Source organism: Cavia porcellus, unplaced genomic scaffold, assembly GCF_034190915.1.
Source record: "Cavia porcellus strain 051 isolate PalLab524CR breed Dunkin Hartley unplaced genomic scaffold, mCavPor4.1 scaffold_6, whole genome shotgun sequence".
Taxonomy (NCBI): domain Eukaryota; kingdom Metazoa; phylum Chordata; class Mammalia; order Rodentia; family Caviidae; genus Cavia; species Cavia porcellus.
The window spans coordinates 47,083,046-47,105,889 of NW_026947489.1; the positions used below are offsets into that span (position 1 = coordinate 47,083,046).

The 22,844-nt window shown below is 48.8% G+C and overlaps 1 protein-coding gene across 5 annotated transcripts in view; it reads right to left on the minus strand.

Moving 5' to 3' along the window:
* Nucleotides 1-8,322: 8,322 nt before the first annotated feature.
* Nucleotides 8,323-22,844, minus strand: part of Hipk2 (homeodomain interacting protein kinase 2) — a 191,288-nt gene continuing 176,766 nt past the window's right edge. For all 5 annotated transcript variants that reach the window (XM_013158630.2, XM_003475493.4, XM_013158629.2 and 2 more), the window contains exons 14-15: nucleotides 19,766-19,926; nucleotides 8,323-19,398 (exon numbers count right to left, since the gene is read on the minus strand). In XM_013158630.2, coding sequence (XP_013014084.1) covers nucleotides 18,934-19,398; nucleotides 19,766-19,926 — 626 coding nt within the window. In that variant the 3' untranslated portion in view covers nucleotides 8,323-18,933. The remainder of the gene's footprint in view (nucleotides 19,399-19,765; nucleotides 19,927-22,844) is intronic.

Here is a 22,844-nt window from a genome sequence, read left to right on the forward strand (position 1 = left end):
GGAGCTGCTACGTCTGTTTTGGGGTCATAGCTGGGGGAGAGGAAGAGGGACACAGCTGGCGGGGTCAACACAGAGATGCTTTGGCATGGCAAGCAGTGGCGTGTGGGGACCAAGGATGGAAAAATAGAAAGGCCACATGTGATGCGCTCAGGGCTTCAGTTGGTCTGGGCAGGCTGTGAGGTTAGTCCTGACTGCCTGAGGCGGGGCACCATTCTGGCTTCCTTTGTTACTGTTTAACCCAAGGTGTCAAATGTTTGTTCCCTTCCGCTGCTGTGTGCTGGACACCATGCCAAACATGGGGACCCTCTACCGTATGCCCCAAGGAGCACACAGCTCAGAAGGCACTAAAATATTCTAGAGCATTGTGAAGTTGGTTTGTCCCGTCTTGGGGGAGGCAGGGTGACATGGGACTAGGGAAGAGCTACAAGGCCTTCTGGCCTCCTCCTGTCCCTCTGGTCAGTCTGGAGAGGCCCTGAGGACCCTCCCTGCAGCCCTCACAGTGTGTAGCAGTGGAGCCCGGGCCCGTGGGGCTGCTCCTCCTGGCACCCTACCTGTGGATCCCTGGGAAGCCGCATGTGCACTGGGCCTGACCCATTTTCAGGAGAGTGCAGAGGAGTGCCAGGCCCTTTGCTGAGCCTGAACTCAGACAGCACTGCCAGCTTGGCACGGTTAACTCTTCTGCATGCTTTCCAGGTAGTTCACTGAGTAGGGGTGGTCTGTGGCTTCCCAGCTGTGTCCTTCTGGGAAGCCAATGGCAGGCCTGGGTGTTCAATAAAATGTTAAGGGAATTGGGGTTCCCCCACCCCCAGCATGTGTTGGGGAGCACAGCAAGAGGCCGTTGTGGAGAAAGCAGTCAGTGATACTGTGCTCAGTCATGTCCAGGCCGAAGCTTCAGTGGGGTCCTACCTCAGTTTACAGGGCATTGCTGATTCATACCTGTAATCCTGGCACTCTTGGCAACTGAGGCAAGAGTTCCCCAAGTTTTCACCTAGCCAGGCAACTTAGCAAGAGCCTGTCTCAAAAAATTTTTTAAAAAGGGCTGGGAATGTTGCTCAGTACAGAGACCCTGGGTTCAGTCTCTAGTACTGCAAAAATAAATAATGGAATCAAATGCCTGAAGATGTAACTTCACGCAAAGGCCCTGGGTTCAGTCCCCAGTACCACAAATGTGGGACTCGAGATCTTCGGTGCCGTTTTCCACAGCCCAGCAGAAAGGCCCGAGGGCACAGCACTGCTGGCAGGGCTTGAGCTGGGTGACCAACAACGAGCAACGCAGAGCAGGAAGTCTGCGCCCTGCCCTCTTTCTGCTGGGAGCTGCTGGTGCTGGTGTTGCAGGGCTCTCGAGGCCCTGGCTCTTTACTTTTTATTAAGTATCGAAAGCCTGCTGCTTGAGGCCCCTGGCAAATAAGTTCTGTCAACCTAGGTCTGTCCAGGGACCACACAACGGTTCTAAGTCAGTTTGGCAAAGCAGGCCCCCAACCTGGGTCACCGGTCTGCAGCCTCCTGGGGAGACATAAAACGCAAGAGACCAAGCACGGGATTCTTTCAAAGGTTACAATCCAGGCAGACACTGCCCCACCTGCCCATGGGCTGAACTCCCTTGTTATGCCCTCAGCGGCCAGAGAGGTGTAAGACGGAGGGCAGGCGCAGAGGAGGATACCTGAGCCAGGAGGGTCACCCACCAGCTCCCCAGCCCGGTGCAGGGGGAGGGGGTTGCTTCCCGAGGACTTGCTGAGGTGGTTTGGCGCCGCCCTAGTGGTCAACCAGTGTTTTGCTGATCCCAACCCCTCTGGAGGAAAAGGCAGCTGGAGCTGCAGACTACAAAATCTGAACTCAGCCCTCGCTGCAGGGCTCTTGGGAACTTACTTGTGAGGCACACATGTCCCTGCCCAGCTGGCCAGCTCTGAGGAGAGAGGTGAGAAGGAAGGGATACCTGTGGGTCACGGCATTCTGACCTTCCTTGCACGTTTTCATGTAGGTGGCCAAAGATAAGTCATTTATCCGGTAGCTTATTTCTAAAAACTGGCTCGTCAACTAAACGTTACGGAGTTCTGGGTTGCCTGTCTTTCCTTCTGGAGATGGATTCTAGGTGGTTCTCACCTCGAACAAAGAATTCAATGAAATGAGCAAAAATCAGTGGCAAAGTTTATTCAAGAAAGCAAAAATAGGTGGGGACCTTGCAAGCATAGGGTCCGGAGTTTGATTCCCGGTACCAAAAGAGAGAAAAAAAAAGCAAGCAAAAATGAAGAGTGGGATACAAATTGGAACAAGCTAAGACCAAGTAAATAAAAAAAGAGGATGACAGCAAAGATAAATGTATACCCCGAGGGCTGGGAAAGACAACATGGGCTATTGTAGGTTACCATGGCAAAGCCTTTATGTTCTGGTGATGCCTTTGTGTGGCCCAAATCTCGAGGAAACCGAGAGGACTTCTATATCTGGGTGCTGAGAGACAGTGCTGAGATTCCACATCTCAGATTGGCATCAGGTCCAGGCTAATCTATGAGGACCTACTGGAGCTCTTGCAAGAAGTCCATGCGCAGGGTTTGGGAACTCCCGTGCGCAGGTGTCCGGGATCTGGTAAGTAACAGGTCATGCCCACTTCTCCAGGCAATTTTGCCACGTCCTAATCTTCTGACTCAGTCTCAGAAGCTTCCTCCAGGCTCCTGAGGACATCTTCACAGCCACATTATCAGCACCTCTGCTTGATACAGGGCCTCTTGGGGCCTGAGTCAGTGTGGTCTTGTCTTCTTCTGCTCTTGCCCTGGGTGGCAGGGGTTCTGTGTTGTGGGACTTTTCCTGCGCAGTGGACACTCTGCATCGCTGACTCTCTCGCCCAGGGTATCTTTGCACTCTCTATTTAGAGGTGCTCGCAGGAACCCTGAGATGCTGCCGCCAAGGTCTTAAATCCCCAGAACTGTGAGCCAAATACACCTCTGTACAAAGTGCCCAGCCTCAGCCATTTTACTATAGCAACAGAAGACAATGATAGCCTGCCTCTGGCCTTTTGTGGAAATCCCAGGCAGAAAAACGTATGGGTGATGATCTGGCCTTGTGCCAGCTGAAGGGCCATTTCATTTATTTATTTATTTTTCTTTTTGTTTTTTGGAGACAGGGTTTCACTATGCAGTTCATAGTGGCCTTGAATTCACTTTGTACCCCAGGTTGGCCTTGAACTCTTAGCAATTCTCCTGTCTCAGCCTCCTGAGTGCTGAGTGCCACCACACCTGTCTGGGTCATTTCCATTTAAAGCCTTTCTACTGTCACCAAGTTTACACTCACCAATTCACCTCAGAAGTAAAAGCTACTGTTAGTCTTTTCTTGCTTAAGAAAGTCTTCTTTGTAACCTTATTTCTCTGATGAATTTTGAAAAGTATGACTTTTAGAATTTTCTTGCTGTTACAATAGAATCAAAAAATCCTTTGCCACTTTCCATAGCTGCATCCAGGCTGGAAACGTTCTGAACAGTCTTTTGAATTTTAAAAACAAATTAGCTCTTTCCCAGCTCAGTACATAATTGGTCAGAGACAGGATCATTGTAAGTGACTCCCATTTAAAAACCATTGGCTTAGGGCTGGGGATTTAGCTCTGTGTTGTAAGTGCCTGCCTGCCAGGTGTGAGATTGTCAGTTCGATCCCGGTACCAAACAAACAAACAAACAAACAAAAAACCTTTGGGTCGTTCTGAAATCCTACTGTGTGATGCTATGGAGTCCCTGGCTTTGGAGACAGGTGAGGAGTTTCCTTGGTAGTCTGACTCTCCTTGCTCGTGAGTGATGGGGAGGAATCCCCCTGCTCCTTCACAGACTTACATGCCAGCCACCTCCTGGAGCCACATCCTTGAACCTGGGTCCTGCCCAGCTGCATCTGGGGCTGCCTGGCTGCCTGCCCTGTGCAGCGCTGAGGCGATTGCATCCTATGAGGTCGGGACAGGAGACAGTAAAAAGTCTCTGCATCATGATGCAAGCCTGAGGTGTCTGTGATGATACAGAAACGTAGTGTACTTCTGGTCTCTGTACCTGTCAAAGTTATTTTCTAGACTAAATTCTCAAGGTTGTCTAACTTTTTTTTTTTTTTTCCTGATGTCATGTCTTGCTCTTGGCCTGGTGGCAGCTGTCTTGCAGGCATTGCAGCCTGAGCCCTTTCCTCCTCTGCTTCAGGCAGCTAATTTATTCTACTGAGTTTTACTGAGATACTTGGCCAATATTTTTTGGGGGGGCTGGGCATGGGGTAGTACTGGGGTTTGAAGCCAAGGCTTTTGCACTGAGTCACATCCAGAGATCTTTACTTATTTTTTGAGACAGGGCTTAGTTAAATCACCAAGTTGCCCAGGCTGGGCCCAATCTTATGATCCTCCTGCCTCAGTGTCCCAGAGTCTTGGGATCACAGGTGTCACCCATGTTCTTTGCCAGTCTTATTTTTTATGGATGCAACTCTTTCGTTTCTTTAGCTTCCAGTTTGTATTCCATTTTGTTTGTTTCCACTGTGCAGCTGGGCCTGCACTTTCTGAAGCTCCTCTTTCCTATAAAATCCTCCCGAAGGAAGCCATTGTGAGCATTCTAACCTTTTCCTAGCACTTCTCTTAGAGCCAGTGGAGTCAGTGGGGATGTGGCCTGCTTTCTGATTATTGCAGGTTACCCCATCTTTCACTGAGGCACAACATGGGGTGTCATCTGTCCATTGCCTGAAATCAATTTCTTTGTTTTTCTGTTCAACTTTTAAGCCAATGCCACATATTTTATTTTAGATTTTGTTACACAAGTACTCCACTTTGAGGAACTAATTTCTATATAAAGATGGCTAATTGCTGCAGTAAAGAAGCCTAAAAACTCATAAAAAGACTTGTTTCTTGCTCTTTTGTGGCTTGTTCCCCAGGGCTTTATTGGGGTCGGGGACACAGTGTCTCCCGTCCAGTGGCCCAGCAGCCTCTGGAGCCTCAAAATGGCCTCCCTAGACCTTTCACATCTGGCCAGAAACTGAGTGAGATGAGTTTACATAGTTATAACTATGTAAGAGGGCTGAAGCTGGGGTGGTGTGTATGTGGCGCTTCAGGTCTGGCCATATTTCTTTGCAAAGAAAGCCAGAAAGAAAACTGGGCTGCTCAGGAAGGCTTGGGGAATAACCAGCTGGTCCTCACTGCAGGTGACGTGATTCCTGTTGTACAGTGCACACAGCGGAGCCAGAGGTGAGCTGGTTCCCAGACACTGCGGGATCACAGCGGAGCTTGCAACCCAGCCCAACACTGGCTGAGCCTGGTCTGTGCTCTGAGCCGCCCGACTGTCCCCCACCAGCCTTCTCTCTTCATGTCTCAGTGGCTTGTGACAGTTTCAAACCTGTGACAGTCTCTGTGCCCTGTGACCTGTGCGGGACTTCCCCCAAATGTGGACTTCTTGCTGTTTCAGTAGCTAATTGATTCTCTTACCAGCATTCCCATCCCTAGATTCGGTGGGCCACTGCTATAAAACTGAAAGACAACACTGAGACAGAATATAGAAAGACATGAAAGGGTGTCAAAGGGCTTCATCACAAGGGTACCTAGAGTCTAGCATTGTTTTAGAAGTGCACCAAATGCAAAGTGTCACCATAGAAATATGTACCTTCTACAGATTAGCTCATGTAGACAAGCACTTAAGAAATGGCTGATCAGGCTGGGAATTTAGCTCAGCAGCATAAGTGCCTGCCTGGCAAGTGCAAGGTCCTGAGTTCGATCCCTGGTACCAAAAAGGAAGAAATGGCTGATCACAGCCCCATGTGGTGGTGCATGCCTATAACCCCAGCACCTGGAGGCTGAGGGAAGAGGATCCCCAAGAGTTTGAGGCCAGCCTGGACTATGCAGCAAGACCCTAAATACCAAACATAAATAAATAAAGGCATGAAGGAATGACTGAATGGCTGATCTCAGAAGTTGGGGAAGGCCCTGCTCCTACTAGCTTTCTTGGTCACTGATGAGGTCCAGGCTGTTTTCAGCACAGGATATTTTTATCCTCAGGTGATGTCAGATAGTGCCAGGACTCCACAGAGTCCATGCTTTCCTGGGAAGAGGTGTTCATTGCCTGAGCTGGTCACTAAGTGTGTGTGGAGGGTAAGGGAGAGGACTGCGTTTCCCTCCCTGACAACGAGTAGGAGGCAGAGACTGAACAGGGAGTGCACAGGACAGCATTTGCCTAATGCTCCCATTTGCTCTGCTTTCTACACATTTGGCATTTGCTTAAAGGGGTACAAGTTGTATGAACTAGAGTCCCACACAAAAACCCTCACATTCACAGCTGGCTGTTAGGAACACCGTAGGGCATGGCTTCCACCACCCAGCAACCCACTTTAACATGATGCGGGAGTCAGAGACCCCTCTCCCCCAGAGCCCAGGACAAAGTGCTGCAGATAGAGGGTGTCATTTAACACCAAGAAGCTGGGCTTGTGGGGTCTGGAGCTCTGCTTGTGGTGCACGGTAGCTCAGGCAAGCACCTGACCTTCCTCACTCCCCCAGTATTGAGTATGCACTGACAGCAACATGTCAGTCAGCATAGAAGCCAGGGTGCTCTACTGAAGAGCTACACCCCAGCCCTCTTTCCTTTTCTCTTCCATTTGAGACACGGCTTCACTAGCTTGCCCAGGTTAGCCTTGAACTTGGAACCCTCTTGCTTCAGCATTCTTGGTAGCTTAAGGTTGTGTTAACATTGCTGGAGCCCTAGGAAATGCAGGATTTGGAAGGTGGACAGGTGGCTTGGTGGGGGAAAAGGACAGCTGAGCAGTTTGTTAATCCCAAGAGTATTTAATGACCACCAGCTTTGCCTGCCATGTAATAGAGGCCACAGAAACAGAAATGAAAGGCAGATGATGACTTGCAAGGGTTTTATGGCTTCATGGTGGAGGAAGATAAGGAGAGATGCTGCCAGTGTGGCAGGGGCAATCGTGCATGAGGTTGGAAACCAGGCCAGCAGGGCCCAGAGCTAATGCAGGGTAAGCTTTGTCAGGGAGACTTGGGAGGGACACTTTGGAGTGAAGGTCCCCAGATGGCTGGGTGCTTAGAGGTGAAGGGGCTCTGAAGATTGGGGTGGGGTGTGGAGACAGCTGGGCTTGACTGAGAAGGTGGCATCAAGGGGCCCTGGCCAGCAGCCCAGCTTCCGAGTCACTCTGCTAACGGTGCGGTGAGGGGACACAGGGCTGGGACTCCACAGGTGAGGACCTGGGTACAGGTAGGGTCTGGCTGGGAAATGAGACTCCGTGGGGTATCTGGAGATCCCAAGGCCTGAGGGTAAAGGGAATGGGAGCCCGGATGAGGGTGTTGGGGTGGAACTGGAACCCTGTGTGTGAGACTCCGTGGGGTATCTGGAGATCCCAAGGCCTGAGGGTAAAGGGAATGGGAGCCAGGATGAGGGTGTTGGGGTGGAACTGGAACCCTGTGTGTGGTCGGTGGGAATGTGAAGGTACTGCTGCTGTGGAGAATGGTGTAATAGTTCCCCAAAATGTTTGCAGTGACATATGGTCTAGTAATTCCTCCTGCGTGTATCCTTGAAAGAATGGAAAGCAGCGATACTCACCCACCAGAGCTCACAGTGGCACTGTTCGTAACAGGCACAAGGGGTGGGACCCAAGCTTGCTACCAAAACCAGAGCCTATCCAAGTGTGAAATACCAGTCAGCCCTGAAGGCCATTCTGACATAGGCTATAACATGAACGAAACTCAAAGACATTCTGCTAAGTTCAGCCAGACATCAAGGGGTAAATGTAGGCGCCTGCTTACATGAAATACCCAGCAGAGGCACTCTGAGGGAAGTCACTGTCTACAGGTGTGGTGCTTGTTTGGGATGGTGAAGTTCTGGAAAGGGATAGTGGTGGTGATGTATGACAATGGGGATGTTCACAAATGCCACTCACTGTACACTTAAAATAGGGAAAAAAGAGCTCATTAGGAAGATGGGCACAATGGGCAGAGCAGAATGGGGTCCTAGGCTTTCAGGGGTGAGGGGTGCGCCACAGCTGCCCAACACTGTGGACAGGGCAAGCCGAACACTGGCCAGCTCACAGGACACCAGGTGAAGGTGTGCGGCCGGGTGCCGGAGGCTGGCACTGAGCTCCTTTCACTGCCACTTCCTGTGCAGCTGGGTTAGTCTACACCCACGCAATCCAACTGTCCCGTCCCCACGGCCTCCGGCACCCGGCCGTCCTGCAGGGTTCTGCACAGGGTGGGCTTTGCGCCTCTCCGGAGTGTCCAGTCATTCCCACGGCCGGAGCGCTCCCGGAAGTTGTCCCTTAAGTTGTCAGTCACCTCCTTAGCCTCCTGACGTGTGCAGCTGTGGGATAAACATGCATGCCAGGCAGAGTGTACAGTGATTCCAAACAGTTTAATGTAATTCCAAGACAAAGTGTGATTACATTGCTACACATATACAATATGCATATGTGAGTTTACAAATTTTAATTAATAACTCATTTCACCTCAGAGACCGAAAAAATGATCAAAAGAAACTGTAACAAGCTATAACATAGTTCACCACAACGGGACCCCCTGTCTCACCCTACAGTTAGTAATATTACAATTAAAATAACTATATTCTTCTATAATTTTTTTCTGTTAAAATCATCTCATAAATTTACATTGCTATTATTAGTTTCCAAGACTAATATAAATTCACTCCATTTTTCTACAACGAAAATGATTATTAATTTAGAAGCACACAACATCATGATGAAAAAACACAAGCATTTTAGTAGCAAGGACTTGATCAGTTAAGAATTAGTTTTCTTGTAAAACATTCTAAAGCCAAGTAAAATATCCATTCTTATAACATACCTATAATATGAGACTAAGGAATAGTTACATAGAAGTCTACAACACATTGGTTTGTCTTTTAAAAAAGTAGACATTTATAAATAAAAAAGAAAAGAGGGACAATTCACAGAGGGAAGAGAGGTACACAAGAAAATACTGTTGCACGCAATAATTTTCACACAGATTAACATGGATTAACACTTTTTAATACAGAAACCGTACAGTGAGAAACACAACGGACCAGGGCTTCATGGGTTCTGAGACTGGGCTAAGATGACCCGGTAGAGAAAGGTCTGGGAGAGGTGACCTGGGGAGGGAGCCGTGTGCCTAGGGCTGGGCCCAGGTGTCACCAGGCCTCCTCTTTCCCACTGGCTTTCTGGACATGTGCCTGTCTATCCAGAGTGTCCTGAATTTGTAGGCAGCTGGAGGTAAACATTTCTACAGATCCGTTCTCTTTCCATCCTAATGGATATCATTTTTGGAAATGTGATAGACTATCAGGCTGCAGCTCAATATGTGTGGTCAAAGCCAAACAGGGTGGAAAATTCCAGTCCTGAGTGGCTGCCCCTTGTCCTCATCAGTGCACTTGGTGCTGGGGACTGAACGCACGGAGGCCATCCCGGGTCCCAGCTCCAAGGCCCAGAGAGAGGGTGCAGGGACGCGCGTGCTAGGCTGGCTCTGACCAGGGCTCCACTTCCTCCTCAGCTGTAAAGCTATCTTCTATCAGAATTTGGTTTGATATATATACACAAACATATATATCAACAGCTCTAGCTATACAGTGATTCTACTAGCTAGGGCTTCTGACGCCCTAGCCTGTACCTTTCTTGTCTACTTCATTTGGTTAAAAAATGCACATGGAGAGGGTGAAGAGATGCTTTGGGGGCTAGGAATGGTTGTGCCTTAAGAAAGCACAGAAAGGTTTAAATGCGCAGGTGCACAGAGGCAGGAGGAGGTGGCAGAGGTGCACACAGGGACATCACTTTCAAGGGTGGGGTGGGGAGGGGATGCTCTAGTTCCATACAGCGCCACAGAGGCTGCAGAGACGGCTCAGTCACTCTGCTTCCCAGTGTCCTTCTCCAGCTGAGCCAGGCGACTTAGTAACCACCCCAGGTCCCTGGAGCCCAGCGGTGGCTCTGACGGCAGGCCAGGGCCCTTTTGAGCTGGCTCTCGAGCTTCCTGGAAGTCTTGGGAGCCTGGGCATGGGGCTATGGTGACAGCAGGGTGGAGGCAGAGGGGCCACAGGGACAGAGACCCAACACAAGAAAAGTTGGGGAGGGGGAAGTGCCAGGAGAGATTCATTTAGAGACTTGGTTGAAAGGGAACTAGAGAGAGCAATATTAGAGCCCTCTTTAAAACATACTTTTCAAGTAATAAAAAAGAACCAATTTTTATACCTCTAGTTTTTAAAAATATGAGTGAGCCCCAAAAACAATGACACAAAATTCATTTGGTTAATTAGTGCAAAGGAAAAGTGCGTGCGCGCGCGCACACACACACACACACACACACACACACACACACACACACACAGAGGCAGGAGACGATTTAGAGCAGTTAAGAGTCCTCCACAGTAACAGTTCTAACAAAGAAACCCGAACAAGACTCTGCTGCCCCTGTGGTACACAGGGAGAAAGCCACGGCGTGCTGTGAACAAAAAGCTCCCTGGTCCTGGGGGCCCTGCTGTTTTCAAGGTCACATCTGTTAGAGGAATGGATCACACTTAAGGTCACAGCAGGTCCTCTACATTTTGGTGCAAGAGAAAATAAAAACCAAACAAGACTTCAGGAAGCTGGCATCCCAGCCTTCCTGAAGCTCTCATTGTCATACGCCCCTCTCTGTGCACCAGGTGTTGGGGACCAGCCTGAGCGTCCCGCTCCCAGCTCCTTGGGCTCAGCAGCTCACACAATCTCTGAACCAAACCTACTTTTCACGCCCACTGCACCAGGCCTTACCTCTCAGCTTGACCGTGCGTGAAAAGTAGACAACTTCTTTTGTACTGATTTTGTTTAAAGGAGAGAATGAATAAGACAGTAGATATACAGAAATCCCAGCCAATGAATACAGCATGGAAGTGTGTTGTTCTTTGCAACATTGCTCAGGATAACATTGGGGGCCCAGGAAATAGTAGCTGGGTCTCTGGGGCCACCTGAATCCCAGTGTCTTTTTACTGTCCAGTGAGTGGAAGTGCGTGGATCTATGAACAAATGAAATTTTCAAATCAAGACAATAAAACATCAGTGGAGCAGGGGTCAGTTTTTGCTGTCTCTTCCAAGATGCAGAGGCCTGCGGACAAGTGTAGATCCGACATGGCATGAGACCCCTCCTCTGGCCTGGCTGGGTCTGACCCTTCCCACTCTATCCCGACTTCCTTTTGCATTCTCTCAGGCTCACCTGGAAACCCATGCTATGGAGGGAACGCGCACACGGGGCTATGGGAGAGTACAGGCAGAACACGCTCGCCAGGGGAGACACAGCCTCTTCCTACAGAGGCAACTGATGGGGTTTGGAGGTGTCAGTTATAAACAGAAATTCTCTTTAAAAAGTACCAGTTTAAGTGTAAACTATAAAACACTTTAACTATAAAATGTAGCCAGAAATATGTGTATCCATACTCAGTTATTTAGTTTACTTGTTAAAGTGAGACTCGCTTGGTATCTCAGAAGGCTAACAGCATTTTACAGTAGCTAGGAGCACATGTGCCGTGCGTGTGCACTGAAACATCACATTTGATTACAACACACAAGGAATCTCTCTTCTTAGTAAATTTCCTCTGTAAAGATGAACCACTGTCAGAATTCACTTAAGCAACAACAACCAGGGTGTGCATTAATCATTATTTCCAACCCACAGATTCATGGTTTTCTAAATCTCAAGGTCAAGCTGGCTACATGACTTCAAAAAAGGCTAAAACCAGGATAAATGCCCACATTTGAGGTAATTATTGCCATTTTAGGTCACAGTTTGTGTAAGATAATGTATCTAAAACCTTCTTAAACACCCTTAGGTGTTCCGTCAAAATTCTAGAACACCTGCTGACACCAACCAGGATCTCAAATTCTGACTAGTTTGGTTTGCTTCCAATGGAGTCAAAATTCTAAAAGATTCCAGAACTTGCATAAACCACCTAAGAATTTAGGCAAATAAGCCTGGAGCCAGTCAACAAAGTTTTTAAAAGAAAAAAGCAATAAACAAGAAACCCACCCCACACAAATGAGCAGGAACTTCATAGCACATGATAATAGTTTTTTAGAAAATTAAAAATCTAGTCCTCAGGCATTTCTCAATTCTGTTGCCTTTCAAACAAAATGAAAATACATCTGTGTTAGCACAAATTGCCTGTCAGGGCCACAGACCCTTCTTCCTTAATTCCTGAAAGTTGGCTCATTTTTCTGTTTATGTAATTGTTGCTTTCTGTTTCTTGGAGAAGGGTATCCGTCTTTCAAGAAAATTTAATTGTATTCCTCTTTCTAAAAGCCATCTTGTCCTCCCTCTTCTTCTTCTTTTTTTAAACAGAAAGAAAAAGGTTCCTGAATGTCAGACCTACACACAGTATTTACAAATTTGGTGTGAACCCTGCCTCTGGTTCCACCCACAGCTGAAGAGTGAATCTATTACAGAGACCAGAGCTGTCATGATATTTATCAAGTACAGTAAAAAATAGTATTTTGAAAAAAATATATACCTTTTGTATTGCCTTTCTAGAGTTAACTATGAGCAAGAAAAAAATTTTTTCAAAAGAAGAAAAGAATACTTTTTCCCCTTTACTCTTAAGAGTTTGTTATAGCAGCATTACTAAAGCTAGTTGGTTTGTTGTAAAGAAATCTAAAAGGAATTCTAGGAATCAAAAGAAACTCCCCAGAGATTTTCCTTAAAAGTCAAACAAATTCTGCCCTTCTGCCTGCATCTGATCCAGGGTCCCTTTTTGCACAGAGTGACACTCCTTAAAGTCTTTCTTTTTAACAGACACACAGGAGACAGCCGAGGCTGGTGGCTGCATGCTGAGTTGTGTCTGGCAGACTCAGGGTCAAGCACTGGCTCCCTATTTGCTAGCTGGGCGGCCCTGGGCAGCTTCCCAGTCCTGCACACCAGACATTTCTTCCACAAAGCGCAAAGGGACTGATACTGCCAGTCTCACAGGGTTATGCGAAGATGAAATCAGACAACCAATGAGCAATTCAGAGCAGTGTTTGGCATACACGAAGTGGGAGTGTTGTTAAATGGGCCATTGGAAACATGAGGCCACTCTTTGCTATGGAAAAATGCTAAGCAAAATCGCATCTCAGTGAAGTCTTAATCAACAAAAAGTGCCTAGAAACTTGGGATTCTGGATAACCACTGTATCCTTTAATACATGCCAGAGTCAGCTGCCTCATCTGCCAATGGGGTGTGTGTAACGGTGCCATGAGATGAACCTGGAGAAGGGCCTTCGCATGGGACTCGCAGTCCCGAAAGTAATGAACAAAGCTTACCTAAGGGAGCATCGCTAGTTAGAACAGAGGCAGTGTGTGCAATGTTGTCTGGCAGGGGTCTGAGAGGAGGGGCTCTCCAAGGCTTGTGGGAGTCAAGCCGGCGAATCAGCAGGTCCTGTGTGCTGCTGGGGTCCATGACAGGTTGCTCCCAGGGCCACTTCTTGTAAACTCTCTTGGAGTCTGAGGGAGGGACTGGCCTGGTGCTAGCGCTCTTCTGATCTTGTACAAGTTGCCCTGAAGATGTAGGAAACCTCTGCTAAGCCAGTAGCAGTGCCAAAAGCCTTCGAGGTTTCTTTTTGCATTTAAATCCCACTCTGCCATGTTCTAGTCTCCAGTGGCCCAACTGAGATTTGACTGAGTCCAGTGTGGAGATGAGAAACAGTTGTGAGGCATGGAGTGGCAGCACACTGTCATCCGAGTCCAGCCTGCTTGATGTCCCCACGGCCACTTGAGATGGATGCAGGGCCTCTATCTTCCATGTAGCAGCAGGATGTAGAGTCACTACCACTCCTCTCCAGGATAAGTGCAGTTTTAAAATAAATGCAATCAAATAAGCAATTTAAAAAAGGACAGAAAAGACAAATGGAACCGTGTCACTGACATCATTATTGCCTGGGAAAAAAAGGAATGCCATGCCTTCATCTCTGGAGGTGTCTTTGAGAAGGGTTCTTTGGCTACAGAAAGGAACAGTTTTGCTTCCTTTTCCAATTTGATAAGGACATCTCTGGCATGCTCCATTTTGAGGCTTTCCCTCTGAAAATCTGTCATACATCAGAAAGAAAAGATGAACAGGAAAAGAGGCCTCTGCATCCCTGGGCTGGAATGTGCTGTGGCAAATGGCTCCTGCCAGCCTCACCAAGTGCCAGGCTGGGCCTGTGGACAAACTTGGGCTCTGTTGAATTCTCTCTGCTAGTTGAGGGCACCAAGCTATTTTCTTCTTTCCACTTTCTGTCCTAGTGGCTCCTTGGTAGGCTAGCAGGAACAGCTGTCCCCCATCCTACTTGCCCTCAGCCAGACAACGGTGGGGACCTGTGTCGTTCTAGCGACCATGAACCATCAGCAACACTTCCTGAAGCTTCCTCATCTCCACATTCCGGTTTCCAAGAACGTTTGCACTCCTCACTCACACACACTCACGTGACCTGATTCTTCCTCCACGAGCTTATTCCTAAATGAGTGTTTGCAACTTTCAAGACCGAGTCAAGGGACACCATCCCACCAGGTGTGCTCCCCTTCTCAATCTTCTAACTGGCACAGTGGTGTCCCAGCAGGCTGGGTGCTCCAGGTTGGGAGGACAGAGCCTGGCTGGCTTCCCCACTTCACAGACACCCAGCCACTAGGAAGCTGTGACACATCCATGCAGCCCAGGAGGCAAAGGGAAACGGCCATTTGCTCTGGCCTCCTCCTACCTCTTAATTGCACTGACCACTCACTGTGCCCCACAGTGCTAACTGCCACTGCCACTGCACTTGTCCTCCATGGCTTGCTTGCTCCTTCCCCTTGGAAATCTCCTGAACTAAGCACATGTGCCAGCACCCAGATGGGTAGTGAGAACCCAGGCAGAAGCGGGTTGACCTGAGGTTCATGAGAACTGGAACTGGAAGTCTCTCTCCCACCTGTCCTTATCAACTTCTCCTTATTCAGGACCATTTTCTTCCCTGAGGAAAGTTGAAGCCCATGCAAGATTAGAGTATGTGCTGTGAGACTTAGGGTCTACATAAGGAGCAGGTGGGTGTCTCTCCACTTGAGAGGTTGGTCAAAGGATGGCAGCTTTGCTGAGGGGACCCAGTGCTGCAGCACCCAGTGGAGACTTAGGCCAGGGTGCTAGTGAGTGTGCTGGGATCTTCTTCTGATGCAATAGCTCTGCATTCAGAATTAGGAGGGGATGTAAGGCGAGGACTGGGGCTGGGCACAAACATCTCACTTCTGCTCACAGAAGCTGCTCACGTAAAGCCTTTCTTCCCGGGGGCTGGTAGCTTCTGGGCTTGGTGGGCAGTATATGGGCATCCATCACCCAGTGTGAGCTTTGAGAGGCTGTCAGAGCCCAAGGGGCTGGCTATGTGGCTGTGTTGTGGTTCTTCATTTGCCAATGATGAGGGGGTGTGGCCTGCAATATCTAGGCAGCTACCAGACCTTGCAGAGGACTTTCAGCTTCTTCTGGAATTGGACATCCCTTTCTGCCATGGTGAACTACATGCTGGGAGGAAGGGTGTGGGTGGGATGGGTGCAAGGAAGGAGAATGGTGCTGAAATGTCCTGGGGGCACTGGCTGCCCACAACTCTTATGTCAGCATCTCATGACCAGCAGCTTTCAGGAGGGGCCATAAGTCATACTCTGGGTGTGCTCCTGGGAAAAGGAGTGTTTTGCAAAGGGGCTAGGTCAGTGCTGGGAAGAAAGGGTTTTTTTGTGGCTGATGTGAGGCAGGCTGAGTATCGTCATGATTCGAACGCACATGAGGAGAGAACTGGAGGAGACGCTGCCTAAGGGTTCAATAATCTAAGGGGTGTGCCAGAAGCCCTAAACCCACATGCTATCTCCTCAGGGCCAGAACCCTGACAGTCCAGGAAAATATGCTGACAGTGATCGTGTTGCCCAGAGCCTAGGCTGGTCTGTGCAGAGAAAGGCTGTGACTCTTCCAACTTTATTCTGTGCTGGGTCTTTCTTGGTAGCTGTTTGTGGAATAGAGACGACAGGAGCAATCCTCCTAAATCCTGGGTCTTTTCTTTTTTTGTCTGACAAAACTGGACATCTGTGTGTCCCTCCAGTCTACTCAGATACTCACAGATATAATACAATAAATTTAAATATTAAAGGGAAAACACAAAGATGCTTGGAATAAATGTGCATTTAAAATCCTAACTAAAATAACGAGGGTGATAATAATCATAATTACAATGGCAATGACAAAAATAAAATAATCAGCATGATAACATTAACATTATGAGCAGCATGGAACTTTCATTCCTGTCTTAGAGGAGAAAAGGAAATTTTTGGGAGAAAGAGTAAGAAGCTTTCAATTAAGAGGACAAAAGGAAATGAGAACTTTTAGGTCATTTTCCCCCTAAGAGACAGATCTGTAGAGGACAGGAAGTGCATTGTGCCAAAGACCAGCACTCTGCCCAGGATGGCAGACAGGGGCTGCCAAGCCGACACTGTGACTTAGCACCAGAAGACGCCATGGAGCACTGCTGCCATCTGGCTGCACACAGGTCCATGGCAGCTGGGTGCTCCAGGCTGGCATGGCTCAGGGAGGATTCCCTTGTTCTCTTCGAAGTGCCCAGCTCCTTGGTCTCAGACTGGGCACCATCCCACCTGAGGCTGATGCTGGTACTGATCATGGCGAGCAGAGTGACTGCCTGCTGCAGGGCTGGTGCCACTCTGCCTCTGTGTCCCTGTGGTATTGGCAGCATGTGTCAGCTTTATGCAGCTTGTGCTGTCCTTCCTTTTGGCCCAACACCTGCCCTAAGCCACTTCCAGTTTGGGGACTTGTTTATAAGGTAAGGAAGAATTTATGGATGGGGTGGGCAATTTCCAGAGTTCTTTCACAGCTAAGAGCTAAGTAACGGCTTCGCTACTGAAGGTGGTGGACATCACTTTGAAACTCTTTCACAGTAGATCACTGAGGGCCTGCGAAGGAAGAGGTAAAGGAAGGGAGGAGGAGGACAGGCTGCTGACCAGATGATCTCTGTGCGCTAGAAGCTTGGCTGAGGGGTGGGTTAAGGACTCCACATCAGGGCCAAACACTCAGAGCCATCCTTTTAAGCCCATCCTTGCCCAGAAAGTTTCTCTAGCGTCCCCAGCTTCAGAGTTGTCCACCCTGGAAGGCAGGTACCCACCACACTACCTGCAGCATTCAAAGTCCAAGAAAATGTCCAAGTGTCAGAGACACGAGGAGGGCACAGAGCAGACTCTGGTGACTTCATTCTCTGTGTTTCCCAAGCACAGCAGAGGCACCACAGTCAGCCTCACCAGTGTCCTTCCGGCCTTCTGCCCACCAGACCTCTCAAATACCAAACACTAAACTGTGCTTTGGGCAGAGCTGGGCAACTGGAAGAAAGAATTGAACAGGAATGGGTCAGTGGTTGTCTAGAGGATAGCCCTTCTCCACGGTGCTGGTAGGAGAGAAGAGCATGGCTTCTCACAGAAGAGGGGCTAGATGCTACTGGGGACAGACACCTGGCCTCTGGGCCTCTCTACAGATGGCCCCAGGAAGCTGTGCTGGACCTGAAGGCTGGAAGCTGCCACCTGACAAAGCTAACGGACATCTGTTTGAGCTGGGGAACGGACAGGTAAGTGTGAAGGGTGGGGCGCCTCTCCAGGTTTCTGATCCCAAAGGAAACTTTAACAAAAACCATGTCTGTCATCAGAGGTGTCTGTCACCATCTGGCTCTCACACAGCTCTCAAGAGCCTTCAATTCTTGCCTCACGGTCCCACCAGCTTTCCTGGCATCCTGCTCACAAACAGCCCAAGAAAGACAATGGCATGAAACATAGAGAAAAAAACAAATAACAACAACAAAATATGAAAGACCCAAGTGAAATGTTACCACAGCGCAACAGAAGAGCAAGGCGGCCACAGACAAGCTCTGTCTGCTGCTGTGTACCAGTGGAAGTAAACCCTCACATGCGTCTGTTTGTCATTCGGTAAGGCACTAGGAGGGAACGGTGTAAAAGGGCCGTGACGGCGGGGCCCTTGGACACAGGGGCGGCACCCGCACTCACACCCACATGTGCACACTTGCTTGCTCACATGGACCACAACATTAGTTACATGCCTATGCTATCCCACTTTTTTGTGCAATCACAGAGGAATAGTCTATTGGTATCACTGGAGTCAGATACAAGGTAGAAAACAAGGGTCAAGTGCTACATTCTACTAGGATGTCGGCGACAACCGCTAGCCCTACGCTAAGTGACTAGGGGTTGATTCCAAGAAAATAAATCTTCAGAAAAGAAAAAACCAAACAAGAAACAAAAAGCAAACAAAAAAATCCTCTGAAGTTTGCAACACACATTATTAATGACATCTGAGGAATAACATTGCTTAGGGATTTGTCCAGAGCACTCAGAAAGGGAAAATGAATCCTTTTCTCAGGGGTCCCCGTTAGCCTGGCTGCTCCCCATCACTCCTGACAAATGGCCAGAACTGGGCTCCCCCAACCAAACCCTGCACCTTGGCCCCTGAATTCAGCCATGGCCTGATGCCCTGGAAGGATGCTGACACGTTTGAGTTCTGGAAAAATCCCTAAATCTTCTGTTCAATTCATTAAAAATCTACTGGACTTCCCATTAAGTGTCCCTGACAGCAAGTTCTTCAGTGTCACTTGCTGCCATATGAAAATAATCTTTGAAAAGTTCATAGATAAAGTTCTTCAAACCTGGGGCCCCTCACTCCTGGGATCTTCTCGTGGCTCTCTTCTTTCCAGTTTGGTGCGGAATGGGTTTATGAGCTGTGTTTTTCTGTTACTGATGTTTTCATTTTTTTCCTTTTTCTTTTTTTAAAATAAAAAGCATAGAATCTCCCCCTCCTCAATGCCTTCCTTTTAAAACGTCCTCTTCTCTGCTCTAGGCCCTCCTACTTCCCGGTTCAGCTTTCTTTCTGATCCCCCTGCCCATCCGGTTGCATTGTTGGTATGCGGCACCTTCAGTGTGCAGCAGCTCTGGCCCCTCCTCCCACTGCTCCCTCCAGTGTTTATATGTAAGGGTACTGGTTGACCTTGGCGGGGCTCAGTGGGTATCCAGTGTAGACAGTGGAGGCTGGCGAGGCGCTGATGTAGGTCTGGTGGGCAAACTGGGCTGGATATTGACTCGGATGGATGGTGGGCGAGGGCAGCACCCGGGGGCCCATGCTCACAGGGACCTGGTGGACGATGCTGGCTGGGTAGGCAGTGTGCTGCACGGTGTGGCGCGCTGAGCCTTGGGAGGCCACGAGATGGGCCACGGTGCCAGTGGAGCCCAGGGCAGCAGGCGCCGTGTAGGTGTAGAGGTGTGGTTGTGTGGGGAGGTGGGCAGCAGCGGCGGCCAGGTGGGGGTGGACGGTGCCATGGCTGGGGCTGTTGTGTGGGAAGGAGTACGGGGCCTGGGCCATGGTGGGAGTGATGTAGGCCTGCTGCCGTCGGTGGCTCCCAGTGCGGTCCGCAGCCATGTGCTGCTGAGCCTGCAAAGGACAAGCAGCAAGAGGCGCTACGTCAGGGGCCAGGCTCAGGGAAGTTGGAAAGGAGGAGGAGATGCAGGAGAGACAGAGGCGGCCTCCCCTTCTGTGCAGATGCTAGGACACTCCTCTATGTCTGGCATCTCCCTCTGGCTGGGGACGAAGGGCAGGCCACCACCCTTTGCTAGGCTGAGATGCACTGTCAGGCCCTCCTTATATGTAAGCCCTGTGATGAGGGTGCCACCTCCCCAAGAACGATCCAGAGTCGCTCCACTCTGAGACCTTCCTGATGGAGCTGGGTGGTAAGTGAGGACCTTGGCCCTTGGTACAGCTAAAGAATAAGGGGGCTGAAGTCTTCAGGGGTCAGGCTTACCTGGCTGAGATTGAGGGGCTGTTGCTGCTGGAAATGGGGGCCTGGCCGCTGCTGCCGGTAGGCAATGGCTCCCGATGAGCTCCCTGAAGAGTGACCACTGGTGGAGGTCACGTTGCTGGAGGACTTGGACTTGTAGGAGGATGAGTGGTGACTGGTGTTGACTGTGGCAGGAGGAGGAACAGATGGTAGATTAGTGGCTGACTCTTGTGTGTAAGGAAGGTGCTACCCTCCAGGTAACAGCGACCTTCTGGGAAGGACATATTCCTCAGACTGGCCAGGCACAAATCAGCTCTGCCTCTGTACCCAGTTGGGTTCTTGCCTGGACTTTAGATTGGCAGTGGGTTCTGCTTGCTGCTTCAGTTGGAGATAGGGTAGGGTATTGGTGCTGCAAATGCAGGGGCTGAAGCAGAGGTCAAAGGGGCAGACACAGGTGAGGCAAGGCAAGGCAGAGCCCAGTTGGGGTCTCACATGGGTCCTCTAGCCTCAGCAGGACCGTGAAGCCACGGGGCTTCAAGAGGATTGGCTGATGAACGGATCTTGGCCTAGACAAGCTTCTCAGCAGCAGCAAGCTGGGGAGGGCACATCCCTGTTTCCCAAGCTAGGCTGACTCTGCACGGAGGAGCACTGTGGGCTGGGGTGGAAGACAGGGTGTGTCTGTGTAGACCCAGTGGGGAGCCATCTCACCCACTATCCCACTCATAGAGCGCAGTGGCATTTCCCATGTCCCAAGTGAGCTCCACTTGTAGCCCTGGGCTTTCCACACACAGTATCTGGGGGGTTGTACAACGATCTGGCATACAACTCAACAGAAATCAGGTCTTGAGAAATGCATCAACTTAAAAATTTGTGCTGCTTTTAAACAACTTAGGGGACATCTGGGCCACTGCTCTACAGTCCTGTGTCCTGCAGTGAATGACTTGGCATGCCTCACAGGACTCCTTGGTGATGTGATAGGATGCTGCTTCCTGGCAGGGCTTTTGATAGAGGTATCCCTTATGGCCTCGAGAAACATAGCTTTGCTTCTATTTCCTCAGAGGTGCTGAGCTGGGACTCCAGCCTAGCTCCCTTGACTTCAGATCATCAGAAGCTGGCAATCAGTATGGCCTGGTCCTGTGGGCCAGATGCATGCCCAGGTACTGCCTTGGACCCATTTCTACTATAGGTAAGTTCTCCCACTTGTAGGATCAGCTGACCCTGGGAGAGAGACCAGGTGGGATTCTCATGGTGTGGAGCAAATTGGCTGCCCACATTTACTTCTCAGCCAGGGCACCATGGGCCCAAGCAGGACTGCCGGCCCTCTGTGCCTGGTCCTTGAGCACTGACTCTGAAGTCCAGGCCTCTCAGAGTCCACATAGTTGCCTCAGACTCTGGAGGAAGTCTAGGCCAGGCTGTGGACATGCAGCAGCTTCCTCAGAGAGCTGGGCTGGCTGTGTTTAACGAGCATTTCTTCGAGGAAAGGGAGCAGGTTACCTAACGAGTCTGGGCAAGAGCTCTGAAAGGGGACCACCTGGGCCACTTTGGGAAAGGCCAGGGATGCTGACTGAGGGAGAAAGAAGCCTGAGGCTCTTACTGTTTCCCCTTCAAAGAGTCTTTTGGTGCCAAAAGGGCACTGTTCAAGATGTGGTCCTAGGTCCAACTCTGCACCCTGGTGGCAGCAGTGGAACAGCCTAGGTTCGATGTGTGCTGAAAGATCCCATTTCCTGCAGCAACTTCTGGTGACAGGCAGTGAGGGGTCTCTTCTCACATTTGTCTAGATGTGACCAACTTCTCCCATCTCAACAATCTCAGCAATGTGTGCCTCCCTTTGAAACAGTGCCACCATCAAGGAGCTGCTTGGTGGCAGCTGTAACAATGTGTGGCAGAAAAGCACAGCACGCAGGTTTCTTTTAGGTTAGTCTCTAATTTGATCCACTGTGGGCACAGGCAAAAGAAATACTGAATGGATGCTACTCTGTAAATCCAGCGTGTGCCAGGTGTGGTGGCCCATTCCTGCAATCTCAACACTTGGGAGGCTGAGGCAGGAGGATTGCCAGAAGTTGGAGATCAGCCTGGACTATATAGTGAGTTTAAGATTAGACTGTACTTGACCCAGCTATTCCACTTCTAGGCATATTCCCAGAAGAACTGAAAACATCATACCACAGTGATATATGTGCACCCATGTTTATAGCAGCACAATTTGTAATAGCCAGATCTTGGAAACAACCTAAGTGTCCATCCACTGAGAAATGGATAAAAAAGTTGTGGTATTTTTATACATTGGAGTACTACTCAGCTATGAAGAACGATCACATTGAGATATTTATAAATAAGTGGATGCAACTTGAGACCATACTCATAAGTGAAATAGATCAACTCACATGTATAAATACCATGTAGTCTCCCTAATATAAGAAATGCAAAGAGTACCTAAGATTTTATGGTAATCATGATTCCCCATTACATTGCTTTGAAGCCTTATAATGTTTTCATTCATTAGTTGGAAATGTTTTATTCTGTTTTGTTTGATTTTATTATGTGTGATGGTATGAACAGCTATTTTGAAAAAAACAAGACATTATAATAGCCATTGCAGATCATCTTGCTTTGAAGTCCTACCATGCTTTTGTCCTTCTGTTTCCATTGGTTCTATCATGTTGTATCTTACTAGATTTTAATATGTGTGATAGTATAAACAAATTTTCTATGGAAGATGAGATAACATAGTAGCTACTGTTCATTTTCTGTTATTTGGTTCTGAATGCCCTGTAATATTTTGTTTCTCTTGAATGGTTTTATACTATTTTGTTATGTTTGAATGTGAAGGTATGCTCATCTATTTCAAAGAAGAGACATTATAGCAGCTACTGTTAATACCCGGTTGTCTTGTTGGAAGTGCTATGTTGCTTACATTGTTCTGTTCTGACCTGCTTTGTTCTGTCCTCTTTTGTCTTAATCTCTTTAAAATTTAAAAAAAAAAAAAAATATTAGCCTGTACTACATGTGAAACCCTAGCCCAAAAAACAAAATAAATAACAACAACAACAAAAAATTTACTTCAGCTACTTGAACAAGTGCTACATAAGGATCACCTGCAATA